This window comes from Melanostigma gelatinosum, assembly GCF_949748355.1.
Source record: "Melanostigma gelatinosum genome assembly, chromosome: 3".
NCBI lineage: Eukaryota > Metazoa > Chordata > Actinopteri > Perciformes > Zoarcidae > Melanostigma > Melanostigma gelatinosum.
In genome coordinates, this window is record NC_136636.1 from 8997692 (window position 1) to 9023206 (window position 25515).

General features: G+C 44.7%; 5 protein-coding genes and 1 long non-coding RNA gene across 12 annotated transcripts; 4 read left to right on the forward strand and 2 right to left on the reverse strand.

Annotated features, from left to right (window-relative positions):
• Positions 1-437: 437 nt before the first annotated feature.
• On the reverse strand, positions 438-3019 carry rfesd (Rieske (Fe-S) domain containing). Its single transcript, XM_079265270.1, has 4 exons — positions 2799-3019; positions 1766-1936; positions 1384-1418; positions 438-1088 (listed from the first exon to the last, which is right to left on the reverse strand). Exons 1-4 carry the CDS (start codon positions 2971-2973, stop codon positions 804-806), a joined length of 666 nt encoding a protein of 221 aa, XP_079121396.1. The 5' UTR covers positions 2974-3019; the 3' UTR covers positions 438-803.
• Positions 3020-3021: 2 nt separating this feature from the next.
• Positions 3022-8462, forward strand: nudt2 (nudix (nucleoside diphosphate linked moiety X)-type motif 2). 5 transcript variants are annotated; one of them, XR_013771860.1, is made up of 4 exons: positions 3617-4637; positions 4763-5129; positions 7884-7936; positions 8303-8462. XR_013771860.1 is itself a non-coding variant. In XM_079265274.1 (3 exons), the coding sequence occupies exons 2-3, from the start codon at positions 4511-4513 to the stop codon at positions 5086-5088; spliced, it is 453 nt and encodes a 150-aa protein (XP_079121400.1). In that variant the 5' UTR covers positions 3022-3607; positions 4507-4510; the 3' UTR covers positions 5089-6063. The 5 variants fall into 5 exon arrangements, 4 of the variants coding, with proteins under 4 accessions (XP_079121400.1, XP_079121399.1, XP_079121397.1 ...); XM_079265274.1 differs by lacking the exons at positions 7884-7936; positions 8303-8462 and adding an exon at positions 3022-3607 and having other exon boundaries at positions 4507-4637; positions 4763-6063; XM_079265273.1 differs by lacking the exons at positions 7884-7936; positions 8303-8462 and adding an exon at positions 3022-3466 and having other exon boundaries at positions 4507-4637; positions 4763-6063.
• Positions 8463-9310: 848 nt separating this feature from the next.
• On the forward strand, positions 9311-10234 carry LOC306796816. Its single transcript, XR_013773074.1, has 3 exons — positions 9311-9710; positions 9800-10009; positions 10133-10234. It is a non-coding gene; the product is annotated as an uncharacterized lncRNA (long non-coding RNA).
• A 255-nt stretch (positions 10235-10489) lies between these two features.
• On the forward strand, positions 10490-12860 carry LOC306775585 (uncharacterized protein; the record flags this gene model as incomplete). Its single annotated transcript, XM_079266042.1, has 5 exons — positions 10490-10543; positions 10877-11466; positions 11574-11895; positions 12000-12164; positions 12357-12860. The coding sequence occupies exons 2-5, from the start codon at positions 11222-11224 to the stop codon at positions 12858-12860; spliced, it is 1236 nt and encodes a 411-aa protein (XP_079122168.1). The 5' UTR covers positions 10490-10543; positions 10877-11221.
• Positions 12158-15469, forward strand: LOC306775586 (uncharacterized protein; the record flags this gene model as incomplete). Its single annotated transcript, XM_079266043.1, has 6 exons — positions 12158-12260; positions 12357-13204; positions 13333-13592; positions 13679-13927; positions 14026-14363; positions 15318-15469. Exons 2-6 carry the CDS (start codon positions 12917-12919, stop codon positions 15467-15469), a joined length of 1287 nt encoding a protein of 428 aa, XP_079122169.1. The 5' UTR covers positions 12158-12260; positions 12357-12916.
• A 1221-nt stretch (positions 15470-16690) lies between these two features.
• On the reverse strand, positions 16691-25459 carry ube2r2 (ubiquitin-conjugating enzyme E2R 2). Of its 3 annotated transcripts, none has more exons than XM_079266149.1 (6): positions 24896-25459; positions 24465-24710; positions 22283-22369; positions 22008-22105; positions 21557-21691; positions 16691-21424 (listed from the first exon to the last, which is right to left on the reverse strand). In XM_079266149.1, exons 2-6 carry the CDS (start codon positions 24639-24641, stop codon positions 21139-21141), a joined length of 783 nt encoding a protein of 260 aa, XP_079122275.1. In that variant the 5' UTR covers positions 24642-24710; positions 24896-25459; the 3' UTR covers positions 16691-21138. The 3 variants fall into 3 exon arrangements, with proteins under 3 accessions (XP_079122275.1, XP_079122277.1, XP_079122276.1); XM_079266151.1 differs by having other exon boundaries at positions 24465-24742; XM_079266150.1 differs by having other exon boundaries at positions 24465-25459.
• Positions 25460-25515: the final 56 nt, after the last annotated feature.

Sequence of the window (25515 nt, forward strand, 5' to 3'; positions counted from 1 at the left end):
GGTGTTTTTCCAGGCCGGGAGAGTCCAACAGAGGATGCTATTAAGATGCATTATGGTAATTGTAAGAACCAGCATTTTTGTGAAAATTTCAAGGTGTCTCGAATGCTGCTTCACCAATTTTGACCAATCCATTGGCCGACAAAACATGTGCAAAGAATATTATGGAAAGGAGTGAGCTCCTTTCAGCGAGCCACGGTACCTGTCGGAAGCTGCTGTCAGTGTCAACACACCTTTCAACAACCTCAGGGACTGTGTTGGCTTGGTATCCTCAGCAAGTTGTTTTTTTTACAGTTGCTCAAAGAATTTTTTGCCAATGAAAAAGAAACATGTCACAACACAAATCCCAGATGTTGGAATCTACGTAGCCTGTGACCTGATATGCATATTTTCTGATGTTATCTGAGGGAATAAAACAGACATGAATGTTACAAAAAACGTGACCAGTATTGTATGATCTTTATATTTTAACAATTTTCCACTTTTTGAAATCATCAGTACAAAACTTTTTTATCTGAATAATTCATTCACTGTATGCATAATACATGAGAAAGTTGAAATGCAGAGGGATACACGAGTATGGATACGTATTCAGCTCATACATCACATATATGATCCCGATTTGAGATACATAAATCAAATTAAAAAAGTTCATTTTGTGAACTCCATGATTGTTTTGCAATGCTTTTGTCCACCTTACACAGCAATAAGTGACATATTTTTTCAGTAAAACATTTTAACATTATGTAAACAACTAGCAAGGCACACGTGAAGCCATTTCACATTTTAAAACACTGGTTTTACTATTATGTTTTCTTCTCAGCTGCTGCAACTTTGTCCCTTTCCACCTTGCCCATCTCTCCCTGGAAGAAGTCTGACTCGATCCAGCACGTGTCCTCAGAGAGCTTTACATAGACATCCCCGCTGGTCTCAGTGACCGTGTGGATCCGCTGCTTCACACCTTTGGAGTACCATCTGTGCACAGGCGGCTTTTCCTGGGGGTCCCTGGCCTTGTACATGCCCTCTCCTTTGGCAAGAGAGATCTTGTACTTGTGATTTGGACAAATTATGCACAGCTTGCCAGCAATTTCCTGTAAGTATGTTGAAAGAAAGCAGGTAAACAACCTCATGTGGGATGACGAGTGTAGGTCATTTAGGCCCTTCAACGTGAGCATAACATTAATTTAATGTTATGCAGGTTGGATATCTTAATTACGGTGTTTCTCTGCCTCAGCACATCAGTAAGGGTTGCAGTGCAGATGAAACAGCCTGTGAAAGCATGCATGTGGCAACAAAACACAAAAGTACTGTACTTTAACTTAAATGGCATTTTGTTTTCTTTGCTCTGGGTCAGACACAATCTCTTAAGTCGAATGCAAACCTCACCTCAATGTCTCCATTCTGCAGTATTCCCCCAGCATCTGTCGAGAGGGTAGAGCATCAGTGTATTGCAGAGTAAGCAAACAGTTTAGAGTACACTAACCTTTCGCTGACTGGACGCAATTTAGAAGTGATATGAGCTAAAATGTTTCATGGATAAAAAAAAGCAAAGCAGCTCACTGTTAAATACCCCATCACAGGATGTCTATCAGCAGCAATTTTAAATAAGCACCAGTGTCAACAGACAAGAATACATGTTGTTAGATGAAGTCAGCCAATACTATACTTTTCATATATAATAACATTTGGCGTAAAAAAAACTAAAGCATGATGGTCGCGCTTTCCCTCTCTCACAAGCAGCAACTGTTTAGAGAAGAACTGAACTCACGATAGCAGTAAGAATCCATAGCATAGAAGACGCTCTGGTGGTAGATGATCAGTATGTCCCGACCCTCGAGTGTTCTGAAAGAGCGCTTTGCTTCAATCAGTTCTTCTTTCTTCCCCACAAAGTGAGGCTCTCCAGTTGGCTGCTTCTCCTCCTCCATGGCTCTGTGAAATGCTGCTTAGAAGGCCAATAGAAACAAAAAAAAAAGAATCACAATTCAGTATTTATCACATAGAACTGTGTTATTTTTCTTTGCCAAATCTCAATATTGGTTGTAACAATCCTCCAGTCAATGCCGTCTGTGCAGCGCGGTAACTATGCTGTGTTTCTGGGTCAGATCTTCAACTTAAATCTCAACTCCACATGAAAATGTGGCTTTTGGATTCGTCACTCACAGTTGTCATTAACTCCACAAGACCTTCAGAACATGCAGCTTGAACATCTTTTGCCACTGATCTCTACTCCAAACATACGCAGACCTGCAATACTAATCCCTAATATCTTTCTCATCAGCACCAGTTTAACCATTGGATGTACACATGTGGAATCGTATCTATCCAAAGCTGAAGGATTATTTCTCTAAATACAAAATAGCAGACCAATCGAGTGCCTGATGATCTGGAGCCCGCAGTCCTACATCCATGTGTAATCTCTGTGACAGTCAGTACACATACAAATAATAAATGGATGGAGTGGAACCTGAACCCAAGTGTGATTCCTGTATAGTGGAGTGGAATAACGAGCACTTCAGTGCAGGCTGAGTAAGCACAATAGTAGTGGCAGCGACAGTCACATGTCCTGAGGCATCTGGCTGAACCACAGACAGCTGCATGCAAAGAATGAAGAAAACCAAGATCATTCTTTATGTCAGAAAAACAAAATATTTTCTTTAAGTGAGCCATATGGGATACATTTGTACAAATCCTTTAAACTTACATTGTGTTTATGCATCTGTCTGTCTGACTCTCCCTCACCCCCGTATATATTTTACATGAAAATAACAAAACATGTATTTCGGGTGAGTTTTTGCCTTTACCTTGAAACTCAGCAGCAGTGTCTCCTCCGTCAAGTTGAACAACTGCACTGCTGACAACTCGGCTGGTGTGGTAAAGTCGGCCCATCTCTATTATCTTCTGACACAAGCTGTCTTCACGTGATCCTATCATGGGTACATTTCTTATCTGTGTCCCACAGGCTAAACAGCTATTCATTAGTACAAAAATATTTATATTTACTCTATCATACAAAGAAAAGTAAAGGCAGAGCCAGAGGGAATATTATTATTAATACACATATACATATAATACATATTAGTACAATGAATTTATTAAATAATACATCATTATAGATGCATACCCAACACACCCAACAGTACCGTATATAAAGTCGTTACAATTAGAACAGAAAGCAATATTGAACAAAATGATCCCCTACAATAACTTGTAGTATTATCTAATAATCATATAGCATTACAATATTATATTATCTTAACAAGGAGCACTTTCATTTTTATTTAAGTATTCTTAATAAATAATACAATATATATCATATTTATTTTATTACCAGTGGAAGGAGCAGCGAGTACTGTCAAAGCAGTTCTACAAAGCGGAACTATTTATGTCCGGTCATCAAAGAGACCCGGACACGGAGCAGCACAGTGATATCAGCATGGTGACAAACAGAGCTCACATATTTAAAAGTTAAGTAAGTAACTGCTCGTCAAACCTGCAGTCTGTGTTCATGAAAGGTAGAACAGCGAGCATTTTGAGTACAGTGAGAAGAACAGCCAACACACGGAGCCAGAACAGCCAACACACGGAGCATCTGATCTGCGCGAGCGGATGAGTAAGCTAGCTAGCTAACGTGACATAAATGCTAACAGGCTTATTTTTTGCACAGGTGAACAATCATTGCTGATGCAGCAGTGTTGTACGCGGGTCTGTAAACGAGGGAGATCTGTCACAGAATTAGCAGCACAGCGATGTAAGAGCCATTTGATTTTCTGCTACAAGCTAATCAAGTCAAAAGCAACACTGCTGAACTTTCTCGTGACTCACCAGCAAAGGCTAATATAGAGTGGTCTCGTGTGACGTCACAGTTTAGCTGTCGGCCATGTTGGAGTACACACAAAGCCACTGGCATGCACGGCTGAGTCGCATAACCTATCGGTGGTGAACTTTTGTGCTGTCTTTGGTTGTGGCAGCAGAGCTGATAGAGACAAGAAATCATTCTTTCGTTTGCCAGCGGTCATTACACATCAAGGAAATGACACGAAGGAGCTATCCAAGCGACGTCGCGAGAAATGGCTGTCACGCATCTCTCGAGATATAAAGGAATGGAATTTGGCGTACACTCGAGTATGTGCGGATCACTTTATAAGTGGTCAGTGATTTTATTTACAAATTCGTTTGTGAACAGTATTTAATAAAGGAAATATAAATTAAACTTGGACATGAGAAGGTTACCGAAGCTTCATCGGCCCGTGACAGCAGTCGGTGCCAGAGACGTGTCGAGCGTGTACAACAGGCGAAACACATAGATGCAGCCTCAGCATTGCTTGATATGAGTTTAACGTCGGATCATACATATGACAGCCCACCAGCAGCAGAGGATGAGGACGAGGATAAGAATAAGGGTCACACGTTTTCATTTCTTCATTAAAACCTGACCTTAGCTCGAATGGACGGGTGGCTCGGCTGCACACATGTGATGCAAGATGTGTTTTGTGTGACTTTGTTGAACAGGGAGATGGCGCTGCGTGCTTGTGGCTTCATAGTGTTTCGTCGTCTGGCCGGTTGTATCCCTCCACCAGATAACATCGAGTACCTCCTCTTGCAGACCTCTTATGGCACGCACCACTGGACCCCACCCAAAGGTGTTTACAAGTTCAAAAAATGTACACTTATCATGTAGTTGAGTGTAACCCCTTATGAGCTAAATTCCACTCATATAGCTTTAAGTGTTCTTTGTGTTAGTTATATCTAACCTGTTCACCATCAGGTCACGTGGATCCAGGTGAGGACGACCTCACCACAGCTCTGAGAGAGACCAAGGAGGAGGCGGGGCTGGGGGCAGAGCAATTGCAGGTGATTGACGGCTTTGTGCAGGAGCTGCGCTACAAGGTGCGAGGCAGACCCAAAGAGGTGCTGTACTGGCTGGCCGAGCTGAGAGACCCAGGAACAGCGGTGGCTTTGTCTGACGAGCACCAGGACTACCGCTGGGCCCGGCTGGAGGACGCTTGCAGTTTGGCTCAGTACAAAGACCTGCAGGACACACTGAGAGCGGCACACAGACACCTGGAGGTTCAGCGGGACAAGCAGCGATGAACCAGGACGTACACTGTGCAGAAGGGAGCGCTGGCATGTTGGTAGAGCACTCAATTTATGTGATTGATGATTATGTCTCCGTGAGGTTCAAATAGCGCTGAGTTAAACACTTTGTCCGTACGGTACTGTATGATTTAAGGCTGAATAGATTCTGTCAAGACAAAGTTGAGTAGGGAGGAAAAGAATGAATGCTTGAAAACCGATTACTGATTTGATCTTAGCTGCACAAAACCAAAAACATTTTCTGTCTTTGGAAGCCATGTGTTATGAGGTTAGATATACACATATCTTAAATGTAAATAAGCTAAAACACAAAAGAAAAAGAAAATCATGGAGATGGACACCCACTTAATATTCCCTGGTACTCAGTGGAGCAGCGTAAACCTGAAGAGAATGATTTTAATCCATCTGTAGTTGGAATTAAATGTGTTGAAAATAAATAGAACTTTTTTTTGTGTACCTAAATATTTATAAAACCTTAATTTATAATATGAAAAATATACACAAGGGGAACTCATAACTAAAAAAAACACACAAAAAAGACAGTATCCAATACTGGAGTACAAACAAATTGCTGAAGCAAAAATTATGAACTGAATAAAATGAGCTTCTCGCGCTCTCTCTCTCATTCTTTCTTCTCGCTCTCTCTCTCACTCATTCTTTCTTCTCTCTCTCTGTCTCTCTGTGTGTGTCTCTCTCTCATACAGTCTTTCAGGTCTTATGGCTCTTTAGAGGTCTTTCCACCCTCCTCCACCCCCCCCCCCCCCACACACACACATGCCATTTTAAATAAAAGCGCCACAGAATGAATCCTAACTGAAATGCTTGTGATGAGCCTGTCATTTAATAACCGGTTTGTGTTTATCTAACATTATGATTCTGTCTCTCCCCTTCTCCCCCACACCCCACACCCCATTTCAAAATAAAAGCCCCAGAGAGTGAATTCTAACTGAACTGCTTGTGACGAAGCCTGTCATTTAATAACCTCTGTTTATGTGTCAAACATGATGATTATGTCTCCTCTCCCCCTCCCTCCCCCACCCAGTCCCACCCTTTCAAAATAAAAGCCTCATGGATTAACTGTATTTAAACGTTTCGCTCAAAATTAGGCTTTTTTCTTGAAATAATGAATGCTCTTACTAATACTGCTAATATTTCTAGTATTACCACTACTACTACAACTTTTGCTGTTGCTACTATTACTACTACTGCTACTGCTATTACTGCTACCATAAATATTATTACTACCACTACTGCTATTACTACCACTACCACTACTATTATTACTGATACCACAACTGCTAATACTGCTATTCCTGCTACTACCAGTACTAATAACCAGTACTAATACTACTACAGCTATTAGTACGACTGCTGATACTACTACTTCTACTACTTCTAATTGCAAATACTTCGACGACAACTTCTGCTACTACAAATATCACTACTAATACAACTAGTACTTATTCAAATGCTACTCATACTTATACTGCGAATAATACTTCTACTACTACTGGAATTCTTTTAAGCTACAGAAACCGTTCGAATATCAAAATGTTCAGCTCTTTCAGGAGAGGGGTGATATAACTTCATATTTGTAATCTCAACTTTTGAATTATTCAGCTTTTTGCAATTTTTTTTAAATTGGATATCTATTTTCAGCAATGTTTTTGAGATTCATTTCAGCTTTCAGCATTCCAACGCATTTTCAGCAGGAAATGCATTTTCTAGTTGGCTTTGTTCTTTCTCAGCGTTTCTTCAATACCACTTCCGTCGTCCAATCGGGACTGCCAACCAACCTGATTGGCAGTTGGTTAATTGCTTGAAAGCGTGGTACATTTGCAGCAATCATAGAATAACCATCGGTTTCAGGACTACATGCATAATTAGTTGGAGGAGATTTCAACTCTTCCTTTTTAACTGTCTGACACAGACAACATTTTGACCAGTCAGTTTTTGGCGCACAACTCAGTGGATTAGAAGTGGACATTTTTGTGTGACGGTTCGGGCCGAGGGGCTATCCTTTTACCACCCAACTGTATAAAATACCTACGCACATTCAGGTATGGGATATAAGTAGGTTCAAACATCAAGATGCTCTACACCTAGCCCGATCGTTCATCCAGTGCCATTTAAGTCTGTACACCATCCGGGTAACTAAAGCCCTATTACCCTTGGCTCGGCTATCCCGCGCTGACACATGCTGTCAATTCAGGTACGGCTATCTAACTACTACACTACAACTAACTAAACTACTAGCTGGTGTATACACAGGGCTAATTAGATAGCATTTGGGACACTAAACTATACTAGAACTACAGTTAGTAGACTACAACTACAGCAAGTACATTACTTAGCCAACACAACCCCATGCTGAGTCTCACAGCAATGATGTCACCAGTGTGCCCTGGTTGTGCTTTGACATCACTCTTTTATAAACAGAATGTCACCTCATATAGCTCAATCAAAACATTTGAATTTGGATCAAAAAGATAACTTGGAACTTGGACTACTACTTCATCCAGCTGAAACCTAATCTCTGATCAAGGAATGCATTGGATTTTTAAGAATGTTTTATAGACCATAATCAGAATGGTATGTTGAACATACAATGAATTTGCCATGACGGGAGGTGCAAACATTTAACAATCAACAACAATCAGTGCAAGTAGAAACATGCCACATTTTTTTGTCTAAACTCACGATTTAAAAAAAAATGGAATTCATGTTTTTCAAGGTTAAAACAAATTAGTTGTGACTCATGTTGCATGTGTGTTTCCCTCTATGTTCTGCAGTCAGACTACAGCGCCCCTCACTCCATAGACCGGTCATAGAGCGACACCTGCTGGTGAGTTTGTGAAACTGCACCGACATTTTTTTTAATGAAAACAGGAAGCAGGAAGAAACCACATAATGTGAAAATAAAGAACAGAGTTTAGTCAGTGGAATAGAAACAGTCCTGCTTGTTAAACACACACATGTGGACTCTAGAATGAGTCTGAATGAGGTGGACTACATGTCCCTCTTGTCCCCTTCAGTCCTGATCATGTGAAGCTGGTTGAGTTTAGAACACAGACTGAACATAAAGAGGTTCAGGGTTCTTCATATAAAGTCCTGAAGAGTTTATCTGCAGCAGAACAACATGATGAAGACATAAAGCTCCAGATGTGGACTCTGTGTTGTTTCCTCCTGGTTCGTCTCTCCTCCCTCACAGCTTCTGGTCTCAGGCTCGTGTCTCGTTGTGGATCCTCAGACCGTCTCAGTCCTCCGTCCTTCTGCTCCGGAGTGTCTGAGTCAGCAGAAACCTTCAGCAGCTCCACGAGTCCTTCGTTCAGGAGCCGTGTTGCAGCCTGTGTGTCTCTGTGTGTCCTCCCCCCTCCCCCTCGATCCTGCTCTCTTTGTGTCCCCCAGCTGTGGGTCAAAGTGCATCTAGGCGGAATGGAGGCGGAGCGGTGAGTAGATCCTTTTGTCCTCTCGTCTGCAGCTCGCCAATCCTGTCCGACTGACGTCAGTGCTCGCTGAATAGATTCCCATCGGCCTAGTGGGTACCTCAGCAGGGCAGACGGGACCTGAAGTGGGTCAGACTGTTCCATACCAGATTCTAGAGCCGGTGAAGGGTTCAGGGTTCACAGCGCAGCACCCAGACCTCTTCATACTTGTGTTTTCTGCCCAGATAGAGACATTCTAACCCGGTTTTGGCTCCCTCACATGCCCACATGCTCTGCTACCAATAGAGAGAATCTACCCGGGTGTGGACCTATAAGTACCTCCCAGGACTATTAGTTAGTTGTGTTATTTCGATAGCACATATACTAAAATTGGAACGATACAGAGAAGATTAGCATGGCCCCTGCGCAAGGATGACACGCAAATTCGTGAAGCGTTCCTTATTGCTGAAAATATGATTTTCTATGAATATTTTTATGATTTATTTTCATATTTGGTGTGAAACAGCGTGTGAAGCAGCGCCACCATGGCCGCTGTCAGTACTGCAGCAGCAGAGCGGAGCGGAGCTCCTTCACTCTGAAGACATGTCTGTCTCAGACATTCAACTTTGACTTTTCTGCTCTCAGACTTCACCTCGTTATTTTCTCACTTCTCGTGTTGCATGTTTTCTACAAACACGGCAGTTGTCTTTATTTGTCTCGGAGACTTTGTGTCCATTAAAAGTGACGTTATCGATGATTAACGTGAGGATGACGGTCCAGTGTGACGTCTCTGGTTCTCCTCGTTAACTTTAAACAAACTTCTTCTCATCGGTTCAGATATTAAATCAAATATGTTGTTACGTGTAATGTTTAGTGTGAAAGTGTTTCCACTAAACGTCTTGTTTTAACGTCAACAAGGCCAACAAGGTGGGGTCCTTCAGTACACGTGAATTTAATTTAAAAAGAGTGATGACTGGTTTAACCTCCCTTTGTGACCTTGCAGGACGCCTTCACCCGCTACTCCTTGGCGTACCCTGAGTTTGCGGAGGCAGTCAGGTTTCACCGGGCGTTTGAGGAGGCGTTGGCGAAGTCCCTCCAGCCCGGTCGGGAGGGACAGGTGCTTGTCGGCTTCGAGGACTTCAAATTTGAGACCCTGCAGAGCCTGTACGAGTCCGAGGACACCAAGAAGATCCGGTACATCTTTGTAACATTTGGATTATAATATAGTTGCTGTGCTGACCATCGATTAATAGAATCATGTGACAAATGTCTGATTCGTACAGATTTGTCAACTACCTCCGAAGGAAGGCACCAACTCCGGGTACGCAGATGGAGAAAGCCGTCCACTACGTCCGGAGCAGAGACAGGCAGAGGACGAGAGCTTCTGCTGCTGCTTCATCCACCACCACGGCTGCTGTCGCCACCACCACCAGCAGCAGCAGCAGCACAGCCTCTGTCTCGGCCGCAAGCCAGAGAGCTAAGAGTGCATCACAGTACGTGTTTTACTGTAAAGCTCTCTGACTTTGATGTACCTGGATGACCTCCCTGAAGAATGTTAGTATTTGTAATGTTGTCTCATCATTAATGTTGCTGTGTGTCATTTATTGTTATTATAGGCCTCTTGGTTCAGCACTTGCGGCCTTTGTCTCTGGGCGGCGTTCTCTGTCTGCGGTGGAAATGCAGGCCCATGTTAAAAAGATGGTGGCCATTAAGCCTGCATCTCCAGGCAAGTCCAGCCAAAACTATATGCAGAGTTAGTTCAACTTTATTGAAATTCCTGTGTTCACTGTGTTATGTTCTGTCATCGTGTGATTACAGCCTCCCACTTCAACCCCTTCAGACCAGCTCTGAGGAGCCTTCGGATGAAGAGCTGGTCAAGGCAGTAGTTGACTTGGAGAAGTGTAAGTAAAAAGTAAGGTTATACTCTGGTCACGATTTGATAATAACAGAAAGACCTGAATTCATTGTTGACACTTTTTTTTTTTTACTTTAAAATGCTTCTTTAATCAGAGGAGGAGAGTAAACTGGTAAGTTTGGGTTGAATGGAAAACTATCTGATGTCTGCCTGGTGCACATCTCAGATCACTAACGCATCACTAATGGGAGAGCACCTGCAGAGTAACATTTTCTTCACCCTGCTTTCTCTAGTCTCCTGTCTGCTGCCTGCATCACTCACTCAACATGTCTGATCAACATGTCTAATCTGTTGTGTTTGTCATCGTCACCATTTTCTCTTCAAAACCACCCTCTGTGCTCCTGTAGTTTTTATATGCAGCTTGGCTCAATGTGTGTCCGTCTCTCAATATTAACACAACAATATTATCCTTTAAGATTACCGTCACATTTTATTTCTCTTTAAGCCTCAGATGTACAGGCCTCTCTTTCGCTCCCGCCACCACCTCCTCCTCCTGCCCCCTCCACCTCAGCTGCACCACGTCAGGGGGCTGGTGACTCTGCTGCACTGGACGAGCCCACAGACGAGGAGCTGCTGGAGGCCGTGCTGGACCGAGAACACCTCGTACAACTTCCAGTAGTCGAGCAGCAGCAGTGGATCGGTCGAGTGCTGTTTACCAGGGACAGCTTGGGGAGGTCTCGGCTCGTCAGTGAGCTGAATCTCTGGTGGTCCCCCCCCCCAATCCCGGTCGGTCTACAACCAGCCTCCCGCATCCCCCGACCCCTTCTTTGCATGCCGGCTGTTCCTCTGGATGCCACACCGGATTTGGCATCTGCAGCTGACATGTCCCCAGCCTTTGTGCACTGGGTCAATGACAAAGGCTGGGCTGTACAGGACCATCCGGAGGGTCCTGGAAATCGACGGCTGGTACCTCATGGCCACTGAGTACCTGGAGTGCCGTCGATGTAAGAAGAAGGTCGGCGGGTGGTCACAGGGCATCATCAGGCAGCTGTCCCCCACCTACAGCTGCCAATTTCCAGCTGTACTGACGTACAAGTAAGACATTATATTAATATCTTTATATTTGTTTGTGTTGAACATCCTGTTTGATGTCTGTCTGTGGTGACAAAGTTGTACATAATGCTTGTGTTGTGGTTGTGCAGGCTGTCCTGTGACATGAGGGTTGTTGCGCAGCTGAGGTCTCGCACTCTGGGCAACAGTGCTAATCGGCTGTACAACAGCCTGCGGGAGCAGCACTCGGACACCTGGATGCGGAGAGCGATCCTGTACCTCGGCATATGCGAGCAGTTCCGGGCCTTGTGTTCGGCGAGGCAGATTCCACCACCACCCCAGATGCCCCCCGTGCCGTCCCCCGTCTGGCTGCTGACCGTTTACGGCTACGATGTGCTGACGCGGCTGGACGAGTACAAGGCCAGGATCACGTCCACCTTCGGATCCATCTTGAAGATGGATTCCACCAAGAAGGCGAGTAAAGTTTGTCACAGTTTCATATTTTCTACCAGCTGCTTTGACACCACAGCTGTGTGTTTATGCTCTCACATTAACATTTCTAATCTCTCTTTCTCCAGGTGACGAAGAAGCTCGCAGGTGCCGCCTCTGACACGGCCGCCTGGGTTACCAACGTCGGTAATGAGCACGGGCAGGTCCTCATCAGCGTCCTCACCTGCTCCGAGAGCGCCGAGGGCCTGTCCACGATGGCAGCCGGATTGATGAGGCGGTACCGACTCGCCGGGGTACCTCCCCCCCCCCCCCCCCCCCCCCGGCTGATCTACGTGGACCGCGACTGCTGCAACAAGAACGGCGTGTCGAAGACAGCTGCCTTGTTTCAGGTGTGAAACTGAGACTGTTAATACAAATACTGAATCAGTAATATAAGAGTACAGTTTAGGAGAAGATTAAACCACATTATGTTTCTTCTTTCACAGGAGTGGGAAAAGCTCGTGGTGAGACTGGACATCTGGCACCTGATGCGACGCTTTGCATCAGGTGTCACCACTGAGAGCCACGAGCTTTACCCCACGTTCATGAGGCAGCTGTCTCACTGCATCTTCGAGGTCGATCCTGATGATGCCCGCCGTCTAACTGAGGCTAAGCGGCCCCAGCTGGAGGGGAAGCACGGAATGGTTGGCCTGACTGACGCCGCGGTAATCCGGAGGATCTCCAGAGAGGAGTGGAGGCTCCACTGTCGCCGGAGGACACGTGGGCCCGAGGAATCGGCAATCCTCATCCAGGAGCTCCTCGACACCTTCGGTGGACCAGCAGGACGCGACACCCTGGACATCCCGTTGCTGGACGCCCGCCGCATCGAGGACATTTGGAGTACACAGAAGACCCACCTCAGCTGCATTCAGGACCCACCAGGTGTGCTGCTGTACACCCAGACCGGCAGGCCAAGCACTTCCAGGCGTTCCTGGTTGATGGACTGGTGAGGTGGAACGAGGACCGCGCAGCAGCAGCTGCACCACCACCGGTTCGAGTTTGCTGTATGACAGGGGAGCTCATCGGGGTAGAGTACCTGTACCAGCAGACAGGCAGAGTGCTTGAGGACGTCAGCTTGGACCCTGACACTCCGGACGAGGCTGACGCCGCCATCGAGTCGCTCGAGGAGGATGATGATGAGGGTATCGTGGAAGATGTGGACCCCACCATCTTCGAGGCCGATACCCCATCCACCAGCACAGCAGCAGCCCGGTCAGGTGATCCAGCTGACGCATCGTCTGAGCCATCCGGTCCAGCCGCCCCTGACCAGGATGCCCCTCCTGAGGCCCCTGAGGTAAGTTCGCTACCGATACTGATGACGATGATGATAACAGTGACGATAGAATATTTCATATTTCACAGCGCATCGCTCTGTGCTTACTGACTCGTTTCTCCTCCTCTTCCTTTCTTGTTTCTTCTCAGGAGAATATACAGGGTCCTGATGACCAGCCTGGGTATCAGCACGTCCTGAAGCTGGCCCAGGCCCTGGTGGAAGGAAGGAACCTTCAGGGGCTTACAGACAGTAGGGTAGACAGACTCATCCTGCTCTGGAATCGCTTGCCAGAGCAGGACAAACAGCGAGTTGTCTACCCTCCCAGATACCGGGAGAGGCAACCTAAGGGGCGGTTCAAGGCAGCGAAGGGGAAGAACACCTCCTGTCCTGGCAAGGAGAGTCTCCAACGGTACGATTTTTTTCAAATATGAATGTATCCTCTTGTAAATATCTGCTGTATATCAACCCAGACTTTGCTCTCCATGACTGTTTCAGCTGCCTTCTCGGACCGAACTCCAGCCCTGCAAACTGGCCCAGCGCCAGTCGCCTGGTCGAGGCAGTTTGCAGCCGGCTCTGCCAGCTCCACCCAGTGGCTACGCGGGTCCGTGGGTTGACGAGGACTCGGTGGTCCCTCATCCTCACGGACTACGTGGCCATCAGAGAGGGAGTGCTGGCCAGCCTGAGGCTGATGGCTCAGACAGAGATCCAGCTCTTTGAGCTAAATCAGAGGACCCTGACCCAGTGGTAAGGGTTCAACATGAAGCTTTAAAGTTTTGATGGGTTGTAATCTGAGATTTATCATTTGATGAAGAGCCTAAGAACAATCTGCGTTTGTCTCCCAGGTTCTCTTGGCGGCAGAAGAAAAGAGGGAGGGATGTATTGCCATCCTCCCTCTCCCTCCAGCTAAAGGGCTGTCCTCTGTTCAGGTGGGACAAGGACAGCCCTTCCCCTTCAATGTCCCCGATGAGCAGCCCGGCCCGTCCTCCATTGGCCTTCCCCCTCCTCCTCCTCCTCCACCCGCAACGCTCCCGGGTGTCTTCCCCGCTCCTGTCCCTGCCGGTCACCCTCCTCTTCCTGGACCACACATGTCCAGGTCCACGGCATATAGGAAGAGGAAGGCGGCCGAGGCTGCTGCAGCAGGGCAGGAGCCGCTGCCCAAACCCCGTCGGCCGACGACACAGTACACGTGCACAAAGTGTGGCCAGCCCAAAACACTGGCTACAGGACACACTCGCTCTTTTGGTGGAGACTGTTCTGTTCTGTTCTGTTCTGTTGAGGGAGACTGTTCTGTTCTGTTTTTCTTTATTTATTCCTCCCTCCATCATTTTGAATTTGTAAATAAAAGTATGTAATCTGCACTTTGTTTGTTTGGAAGCTTTATTATTTCTGATTGTAAAACTGGTTTAACAACCAGCCAGCTTTACACATTAGGATAGAAATATGAGACACATACACACACATATATATTATATGTGTTTACGCAATGTACTGCTGATACACTTAGGGGTCGAAGTGGTCAAATAATGAACAATAAATTAGAAACTGTTAACAGACAACATGTTTGAATGAGCAGAATGATCCCAAGAACACAAGATGTCATTAGAACTTTTTAATATATGAGCAGCTTGTTCAATGCTGTCTGTTGAGGACAGACAAGGAAGACAAGGACAGACAAGGAAGACAAGGACAGATGTTATGACATTACACAGCTACTTTATTACTAGTCGACCTACTAAGCACTGTTCCAACTATTTATTATTAATAATCTATCTACTTATAAGAACACAAGATGTCATTAGAACTTTTTAATATATGAGCAGCTTGTTCAATGCTGTGTCTGTTGAGGAGAGACAAGACAAGGACAGATGTTATGACATTACACAGCTACTTTATTACTAGTCTACCTACTAAGCACTGTTACAACTATTTATTATTAATAATCTACTTATTGCTGACCATGCCAACTATTTCGTAACTTTTTAACACTTTGCCGTTGGCAGGGATCGAACCGCCAACCTTCTGCATCCCACCAGATGCACAGGGAGGGCCCGCGTGCCCTCCCTTTCCTCAGAGAAGAATGGGCAACAAGCTCGTTCTCCTTTGTGCCAAATTCTCAATATGTCTCAAATTCCAGGAGCCAATCAGGCCATACACGCTTTTGCCATCCAATCAGATGGCTGCGTTGTCTCAAATTGTCTCAAATTCTACATCCAATCAGATGGCTGCGTTGTGTCTAATCCTAAATCTGGAGCCGCCATGTTGGATCCTCGCTACGTTGAGACGTAAACAGGTATTACCAGCAAGTGCAATACTTTCATTTTTATTCAATCTTATTGATATAGCGCTTGTTAATTTGTGTTAGATATGAATGTACAACACAGTAGAACTCATATAAACTTCGGACATCGGTCACACTTAGTTTACTGCCCTTATCTGAGTGATGGATGACTAGACTGTAACATTACAGTCTGAGCTTTATAGTTCCTACGATGTGAAACTTCAATATTAATACCTGAAGTTATAACGTTACACTCTTTGTCTGTGCTTTGTGTTAACCAGCTAACGTTGGTGCTGTTTGAACCGTTTTATCAGCTGTTGGCTGGACTCTAACGTCGCTAACCACCGCTGTATGCTGCTGTATGGACGTCAGCTAGACCATAGCGTTACACTGGTATTTACAGTTTTTGATTAAACATTTCCTCTGCAACATGTTAGTTCAACTGCCATCTTATTATAAGGTAAGATACAAATCTTTTTTATGCATTCGGTGTCATAAGGACTTTTAATTAGAGTGCAATTAACTTCCATAATGTTGTACAAGCTTTGGCCATCAAGGAACCTTTAAGGGTCAGTTCACTGTGAAAAAATGTGAATAGTTTGATTAAATTTTTCAGGATTTGAGGTATTCATTCTTTTAAAAAAAAAAGGTTTTCGCTTCCACTTAAGTTCAGCGGAGGTGAATGGAATTCTGTTAGTGGTGCTCAAAGCTTTACAAGAAAACATTGAACAGCAACGTGACTATGTCACACTGTCAAAAGATTTCATAGGGACCATTTTCTATAACACCTGTTGCTGTAGGAGTTTTTTTTAATGTAATTTTCTTCCACAAGACACAAAGTCCCGTTCAAATGAATTGTATCAGAGTATAAGCAGAACTCTCTGATAACATCTGGACAAATTAAACCAGTATGTATGACTGGATACCACTAACAGTGTATTTATATGTAAGTCGGGTGAACCAAGACTTTAAGCACAAAATACATTTACCGTAGCACACAAATTATCCATGTAGCTTGTAGTAGTGACCAGTTGCCAATATCAAAATAAGGGCAAAACCTTTCGACAGGCTTCAATGACACCGTTTTATTTTTGTATGATTTCCCAACTGAACCACAATAACTGTATACCGCCATTTGCATACCAATCCTATTTCTACTCCAAAAACCAGCTCACCGTGGGCTTAGCGACAGATATCAAAGCTGTACTGCAAACAAACCCAACAATGTATCATTTTACAATAGAAACTTTATGAGTGACAATTGCATCCTCACAAACACAAAAATGATGAGGAATAAAATGACATAACATCAAAGAAAAGAAACCAGGACAGCTTTAACAGCAATGTGTGGACACACGCAGGTCAGTCTAAGTGTGTGACCATGCGAAGGTACACACTTGAAAAAAAAATACACACATGTGCACACATATGCTCACACACACCCAGGTTAAATGAACTAAATGATTTCATTCAGGCCTTCGTAACGGTGTGTATGGAATAACATCTCATCTTAAACTGCAGTGCTTTTTAGTGTCATTTCTTAGGTTGGGATTTGGGTACTATCGTCATCCCTCAGAGAAAATGATTGTTTGATCTCCTTCCCTCAAAAGGCCCCCTGAGCTCTTCTCCACCTGCCCTCCTTATAAAAACAAGGCATACAAAAGAGTCAAAAAAGAGGATTTTAAGTTTGAAGATCATTGTAATGTGCTCTCTTAAGGGCAACACTACGCCTCAACAAGATCAATTCTAAAAATGCAGATTCTGATTTCTAAATTCATGATAAGCTTATTTGTTTTCTTGCCTAGAGTTTGATGAGAAGATTAATGACACTCGCTTGTGTCTGTTAAGTGTGAAGCTAATGCCAGCAGCTGGTTAGCGTAGCTTAGCTTAGCACAACGACTGGAAACAAAAGGAAACGGCTAGCTAAAGGTAGACTACAGGACGTCTCCTGGCCACAATATTTTTCTTTTTGTAAACAAACAACATACAGCATGTTCATTAGTGAGCTTTAAAGGAGTTGGTAGGTGGATTTAGTTGCATTTAGAAAGAGCCAGGGTAGCTTCACCTGTTCCAGTTTCTAAATCAAGCTAAGCTAACCTGCTACTGGCTTTAGCTTCATATCAAAAAGGAATAGTTGGCCATTTGGGGAAATACACAATTGTTTGCTTTCTGGCAAGGAGTTCGATGAGAAGATTTACAAGACTTTTATGTCGGTCCGTTAGATACTGAGCTACAGACAGCAAGCGGTCAGCTGAGCTCAGCATAATGGTGGACTCCTGGAAGTTACTACTACCAGCCAATAACTAGTTGCACACAACCTCTGCAAAACAAAGAAGTGACATTTTTACACTAAGTGTTTCATACAGATTAATCTAGGCCTGTCCTCGACGAAATAAATTCTTTGCCGACTAATTGATCAGTTGATTTAATAGACAGATCTGTAAAACTTGAGTTTCTCTACAAAGAATCACATAAAAGCACCACTTTAAATCTTGTGTTTACTGGTGATGTGCTCATAAGTCTCTTGGAAGTCATTCAACATGAAAAAAGCAAATACTGTCAAAGTAAATCTTAGTCGAGTAAGACAAAAACCACAGATAAGTCGACTAAGAGGGGGCAGCCCTAGATTAAATGAGATATAGACAGAACTAAACTAAACGTTTCCCCCTCTTTCCAGTCTTTGTGCAAAGCTAAGCTAAATGGTGTCCGTCCGTAGTTTCATCTTAACGCATTATGGTGGTATAGATCTCATCTCAGCCACAAAGTAAAGGAGCATATTTCCCCAATATGTCCGACTAGTCCTTTAGCAGATACACATGACATTGGTACATTTAATTTCTATGATTTTACTTCTTCTCGATATGGTGAGGGATGGGCAAAACAAATGGGGACCACATCTAGAGAAGAACAGGATTTCTGGCATTCATCCCCCTCCTGTTGTGCCTTGACATCAAATCCATTAAAGATCCGGTTCAGGAACGGATTTCCTCTCCACGTCCTCACCAGGATCCAGTCTCTGTGAGCCTCCAAAGCACAGAGCCCGGAGGAAATGTTTCACTCCTCTGGTTTCACATTAAAGTCCAAAAAGGTATCCCGAACAGAGTTTATTCAAATGGCGTTAAATCCACCACATGCAGCCATTGCTCCATAGTCCTCAAAATGATCGATTGTGGGGCTGTACTTGGTTTCCTTGGCATAAAATCCATCCGTTTGAATCAAAGGTTTGCGCAGTGCTCTGTTGCGTTGAAAAGGGCAACAGATTCATACCTCCAACCAAAAAAAAACAACCCAAATGGTTTACTTGATGCCACACAAGTAATATTCGTCACATTATGTCCAGTGTGTCCAAACCTTTTTTTAAATCAGTCAAATCCTCAGCCAGTCCAGTCCTCACCAAAACAGCACTAGAAAGCAATGTTTTCTCAGCTGGACAAAGTCCAAGAGGGCATTTGGGCAAACTCACCAGTGAGACAGAAGTCTGCACCTGTTCCAGAGACAGGAACAAGAAAACCCTGACATTGTAGTCAATAGATGAATAGTAAATGTAATTATACACACACACAAATAACAGGCAATCAGTGTCATATTCGTTCAAATGCAAATGTGTCGCTAAGCTGCATGTTGATTTTGTCCCCGTCGATAAACAGACTCTGGACGTGGTGTAGCACAGCAACAACGTCCAATTTTCACAAAGTCGCATTTAAGCTCGAGTTGGCTCAAAAACGAAACATTTTCACATCGATCGCAACATAATGTGTTCTCAAGGAGAAAGTCTCGACAGGTGCAGTTTGATGTTTTTTTAAAATCTGACTCAAGCCGACTAATAAGAAATCAACTTAAAAGAACCTTAATCAAGACCAACAGCAACACTCAGTCACGTGTAAAGACGCTGGCGGTGGGTTTTTGGAGACTTTGAGTTTACTCTCTGCCCTCTACAACCACCCAGTGATGCGGAAAGTGTGGAAAAAAAAGTAGGTGGAGGTGAGGAGCCGGTTTAAGTTTCTCCTTGACTGGTTTTTCTCTCTCAGTGAAAGTCTATTGAGGCCCTGAGGTTTAAGAGGCAGACAGAGGTGCAGGAGGCGACGTGGGAAAAGGTCAAGACCGTGTCCCCCCCCACCCCTCCTAACCAAATGACATTACTTTAAGGGATCATGAGAGTGCAGACGTGAAGGTGGGTCCAAGAGGATGGAGTCACGACAGAGCCTGTGTTTGAAATTTTAAGTTGAACAGACAGGCGTGTGAGGGACAGAGTTTCTGCCAGAAGACACACTGAGGGGACAATGACAGGACGAGCCGGCCAGCTCATCGACCGGTTAATGAGCCAAACAGCAAAGTGTCCATCAGCCAGACCGTCGGCGCCCCGCCCAGAAAAATACAGGGGACAAGTCAGGGAGGACAGGACATCAACCAACTAAACAGAAGAAGTTAAAAACAGCAACAAGTAAAGACAATCGTTTAACACGGAACCAGACAATCTGACGTGGACTAGCCCGACAAAGAGCCGGCCGGCTACAGCGGGGTGCAAGAAACCACCACGAGGACAGTTTGTTTCCATCATTTATCAAGAACTAAGACGGCGTGTTCACTTTGCACACGGTTATTTAGAACTGATGAGTGGGATTGATTTTATCTTTGGGAAATGCTTGTAATTTAAATTCCGATATTTTTTTGTCTCACCATGTATGCAGATGTTAACGCATGTACGCTCCCGCACAATGTTATTTATTATGTATTTTAAATGACAAATGAACTGTTAATGCATGGTCATGATAACATGGCTCCGATTTAAAGGCCGGAAAGATTTTCACAAAACCGAGTTATTCTCACCCAAACAAGGACGAGACACGACTGGAGACGGCACTGTGGTTTAAAGCAAACACTTTCACGCATCTGCAGCCAAGACGCAAAGCAAATAAATTCCTACTCCAGCCGACAAAAACTACAGTTAAAAGACCGACAAAACTGTAGCAGTTAACAAACTACATTTTTAATGGCAAAAACAAGTCTGATGGTTTAGCGTGGATTGAACAACACTGAAATTTCACTGTTGACGACCAAGAAAAGAAATTCAATGTCATGGTTGCAACCAAACAGCTTACAGTGCAGTCCGCGAGGAGCTGGTTGCAGGAAAGAGAGTAATAATAATAATAATAATACTAATACTAATACTACAGGGAATAAAAACACGGCGGTGGAAATATTCAGGCGTGGGGGATGTTTTGCCTCGTCTGGGGTCAGTAACTTGCACAAGATTAATCACACACTGGCCGTAGAGCGACACTACTCTGTTCTGCAGAGGCATGCATTTAAAAAAAAAAAGGGAAAAAAAAGTGATATATAACGTAACCTCAAAAACACTTGGGGGGGGGGGGGGGGGGGGGATGCTCTCAAAACAGTGCTGGAATAATTTCAACTCTGCAAAACATCTGATGCCAGACGGAGTGCAAGCTGTAATTAAGGCAAACGGTGGAAACACACAAATTCTGACTTTGATTGAGACTACAACTGTTGTTTGAATGACCATTTGTTTTAGTTTAATAAATGATGAAACGGTTTTTTTGGCAGTTGACTTTTGACCCCACTGTATGTGCAAACATACACACGCGCGCACACACACACTGAAAATCGTAACGCAACACATAAGAGTAGGGGGGGGGGGGGGGTATCATCCAGATCATCATGAGTCTTCGTTGCCAGAGTCGTCCTGGTTGTCGTAGCGTCTGGTGGTCGTCCCGCCATCCTCCGTGGGGCTGATCCCCCCGGCTTCGCCTACGGACTCCATCTCGCTCTCATCTTCGTCCTCGTCCTCCTCCTCCATGTCATCATCATAGAGGTCGTCGTAGAGGAGGTCTGAACTGCTGTCCTGGGAGGGAACCCTGGTCTGGACGCAATACTCCGCCAAAGTGGTCGGCACCTTGACGCCATCGCGCTCCGCCTCTGCCGCCGTTGACATCACCTGCTTCCTGTAAACCAGAGAGCAATAAACTCAAAGTCAGTGTTTAACGTCACGTCTACGCGGACAGACCGGGTGATTCTCTGTAAGCACATTGAACATTTGTCTGTACAAGGATGAAAAACACTCTATCGTGAATTACCTGATAATCTCTGCGTACTCCTTGTCCTTGCCTTTGCTGTCCCTCCATTTGCGAAACATGACAGACGCGTCCACGTTAGCCGGGGAGAAGGTGTTGGGCTCATTGAGCAGGGAGATCACACTAAGCAGGATCGTCCTGATTACGACAGAACCACACAGACCGAAAATGAGGACACGCCAATATATCAGATCCTGACTTTGTATGAACGAAAAGCTCGACTCTGGCTTTTATTTAAACTATAGCTAGCTTCATCTGAACCTGGTCAATTACATGCTGCAACAGATCTGCTCAGGTTTAAATTTCTGTTATTTGTAGACGAACATTGGAAAGTCCTCTACCCTTATGAATGTCCACATTGCATTCAAAATAACAGCAAAGTTATAAAAAGGCTGCCCGTCTGTGTTGTAGAATAGATTGAAGAGAAGCCGAGGTTGTGTGGAGGAGAGATTACCTGACGTTCTGGGTGGGGTTCCACCTTTCAGAGGGCAGCTCCCCGCTCTGAGGGTCATCGACGGGAGGGTGCAGGATGGAGATGCACACATCTCCGTTCTGGAAAGAGAACAAAATGCACTATTCAACATCTGTCATGACGACATGCGGGTGTCTACATTTAGCCTCTAAATGGCTCCATTTTAACACAAACTATACAAATACCAAATTGGCATGGATAACGGCTAAAACGAATTGTGTGAAAACGACAAAAATGAGAGACACAACGTGCTTTACCTCGTAAATGTTGGGGTGCCACATCTTGGTGAGGAAGCGGAAGGTTGGAGGAGAGTACGGGTAGTCAACTGGGAACTTGATGTGAGCCTGGGAGAACAAACGGGTCGACAGTCTACACATGTTTTTACCAAGCTTGACTTCCTTTATGCTAACTTTCAGCTTGAGGGTGAAGAGAGCCACGGGAGAGGAGAGTTGATGTTTTGGAGGCTGGCGTAACACATCGATATGTTCAATGTGGAAAAAAAAAAGTGCTTTATACAAACAAATAACATACGAGTTTGTAATATTTGCAAGACATCATTTCTCAAGTGAGACAAATAAAGTTCTTCCTTCAACAAAAATAAAGAGAAACAACATGAGTCAGTGTTGCAGGTGTCTCAAGGAGCTATAAATTGATATTAACTTTCATCTAGATCTCAACGAGGATAAACTTGATATGTCCACACTGGAGCGATATGACAAATTGGATTCTGCACCACTGCATTAAAAAGGGTTTACACTTGAATTGTATACTGTAAGTTTGTTGGCATACAATTTACTATTTTAATAATGAATAACAATTCAGTACATGTATATCTATGCATGTATTTGTTATATTGTGTTTTACAAAGTTAGGAAAAGCAATGATCAAGCCAAGCCTGAAACATAAGAGAATGATCCTCGTCACTTCCACACAGTGAGGCATCCAGTTTATGAATTAAACACCAGCATCTGATCTGTACTCGGTATCGGCCGATACACAGAAGCCCAAGTATCGATATCAGGACCGGAAAAGTCAGATCTATGTAACTCTACTTCTGGTTTCTGTGTTTTCTTTCCGTATTGCGCAATTATCTAGGTGAAAGGCATGTCGGCCTGGGCGTGTGTGTGTGTGTAACACCACCCCGGCTCTCACCGAGCTGCTGACACTCAGATAGGACTATCATTGCTCCACAACTAGTCGCAACACCAGAAGCAGCCTTGGGACATTAAAAACACAGATGTCATGACACCTGAGCTTCCATGCAGGGTTACATCGGTACACTGGTCAATACCAACACTTCATCACTCACACCTGCACAAAAAGTACATCAGGCGTTCCTTCCTGTAGTATTACAGACTCTAAATAGTATTATTGCAAAGAGAGAAGGTCCAGGGTTTGAAAGTGTCTGCAGGCCAAATGTTTTATGTTACACGTGTCTTGTAAACACTTGCAGGTAAATTGCAAACTCCAGCTGTTGCACATCTGTCTGTCCTGAAAGAGGGACAAGAACGGACAACAGGATGTCACTGCAAAGCCTAACTCGATCAACGACGGCAGCAACACTTGCTCCTCTGAACTATTTTGGCATTCCTGGAAGATTACAGCATCGTCTGCATTGCCTCGACTTGAATGTGGTACCACACTTTTTAGAAGTTAGACTGAATAAGTAACATGAAAGACGGCGAGATGAGTCTCGTCGTGCCCTTCTCCGTTACTCTTTTTCTGTGCTGAGGTGCCATTTAGAATCGGTCTCATAGCTAAAAATAGCTATCTGAAGCACAACCATCATACAGCAAGGGGGAGAGGGCTGGACAAGGAGAATGGAGGGAGAGGGGAGAAAGAGGAAAAATCAAAGAAATATTAAATGGCCGTCTACAAAGGCTTAAAATCCCCAAAAAAATCTTATACCAGCAGAGGTGAGCCAGCAGAGTTGAGCTCGGGCATTGCTGAATTACAGTTTTAAAAAATGCAATAACCATGATAAGACTTTATTTGCTCTGATACTTTAAACAGAGTCACTGTCACTACTACCTGGCTGTTTTCCAAGTTGCAGCAATTCCCTAGATATCCTATTCGCCAAGAAAACTTACACACAGGAGCACAATTACACCGTGTGAGAAATGTAAATAAACTATCTTTTGTCCCACAAGTTTACACAGCACCACGCGCAATGAAAGATCTCTGCATTTAACTCATCCTCGTATTAGGCACATTGAGCAGCTACCATACAGCATTCTGTGCCTTGCTCAAGGGTACGTCTCCAGCTACCAGTGCACACGCCGTACTTAGTCCCTGTGGGGGACTTGAACTGGCGACCCTCCCGCTCACAAGCCACAAGGCAGCCCGTCCAAGAGTGCGTCTCATAATCTAAACCAGGTGACATGTTTTGACTGGTATGAACTCATGATGTCCTCCTGGTATTAGAAAGCTTGGTCCCACCTTAAAGTAGCCTCCCTCATACAGGGTGTTCGGAGGTCCGAAGATGGCCACTTCCCAGTTGTAGAGGTCAGACTCCTCCACCAGCGTGATGCGGAAGCCCTCCACCGGCTGCTCCTGCAGAGACTTCAGCTCCATCATCAGGGCCTTCTGGGAACTAGGGGTTGCCTGGTGGGCCATGTTAATCCCACTCCTGACACCAGACACCTACTATCTTGTTTGCCTTTTCGTTTGTATTGGTGAGTCTTTCTAGAACACGTTCAGGGCAAAAAGAAACACGCCTGCATAGATGAGAGTCCTGCTGCTAAACTGACCGCCACATGAAGGATTCAAACACAAACAGGATGTGTGGCCCTGCCGAGCTAGCTCAAGTCAGTTGGTTTAGTTCGCAGGCCCTTTGTGGGGAAATGCAAAGTTAATAAAAAAGTGTTTACCTCCGTCTCCTTTGCACTGTAATGTGTGTTCGTTTCGTTACAGCCGAGGTACACTCATTGGTCGTCCATGCTAGCCTGGTTATGTCTCGACAAAAGATACAGTGACAGGAGCAGTGGATGTTCTGCTTAATGGCTGGTCCTCGTGTTGTGTTTCCGAAATTCTTTGTGTGCCAGTGTTGACAGTTGACATGGAGCTAGTATCGGTGTAAAGTCAACGGTCTCCTGCGGATCATTCTCGGGCTCGAAAGAGGAGACTCTCTCTCCGTGCTGCTGCTGGTTCGGTGTTCGGACAGGCGCTCAGCTGATCCCCGCTTGTTTATGTTTGTTTATCTGCTCTCTCTCTCGCTCTTCCTCGGCAGTCTCAACTTCTCCACACGTCAGCTAAACCCCCCCTAACCGAGCAACTTCGTTCAAACGGAGCAGCTCTCCTTCCGTCCCCTCCGGCGCACTGGCGGCGGAAAAGCAGGCTGATCAATTCGAGCCTACCGTGGCGAAAAAGGACAGTAAGTTAGCGGTTTACACTCGCGATCAACACTGGATTGCATCGATTTTTTATTTTCCTCCCATCGGTGCTTCCGGCTATCATTGCGCGTGTCTGCAAAACGTAAAGCACGTAACGG

What these genes read in the sequence shown, in the direction of transcription:
- rfesd (XM_079265270.1), bottom strand. Translation starts at nt 2,973, where the DNA reads ATGAATAGCTGTTTAGCCTGTGGGACACAGATAAGAAATGTACCCATG. An exon ending in CACTGCTGCTGAGTTTCAAG is followed by an intron (nt 1,937 to 2,798) that starts GTAAAGGCAAAA and finishes CCTTCTAAGCAG; the next exon opens with CATTTCACAGAGCCATGGAG. An exon ending in TGCAGAATGGAGACATTGAG is followed by an intron (nt 1,089 to 1,383) that starts GTGAGGTTTGCA and finishes ACATACTTACAG; the next exon opens with GAAATTGCTGGCAAGCTGTG.
- nudt2 (XM_079265271.1), top strand. Translation starts at nt 4,442, where the DNA reads ATGGACGGGTGGCTCGGCTGCACACATGTGATGCAAGATGTGTTTTGT. An exon ending in CCACTGGACCCCACCCAAAG is followed by an intron (nt 4,638 to 4,762) that starts GTGTTTACAAGT and finishes GTTCACCATCAG; the next exon opens with GTCACGTGGATCCAGGTGAG.
- ube2r2 (XM_079266149.1), bottom strand. Translation starts at nt 24,641, where the DNA reads ATGGCCCACCAGGCAACCCCTAGTTCCCAGAAGGCCCTGATGATGGAG. An exon ending in ATGAGGGAGGCTACTTTAAG is followed by an intron (nt 22,370 to 24,464) that starts GTGGGACCAAGC and finishes TTGTTCTCCCAG; the next exon opens with GCTCACATCAAGTTCCCAGT. An exon ending in AACCCCACCCAGAACGTCAG is followed by an intron (nt 21,692 to 22,007) that starts GTAATCTCTCCT and finishes TGTCGTAATCAG; the next exon opens with GACGATCCTGCTTAGTGTGA.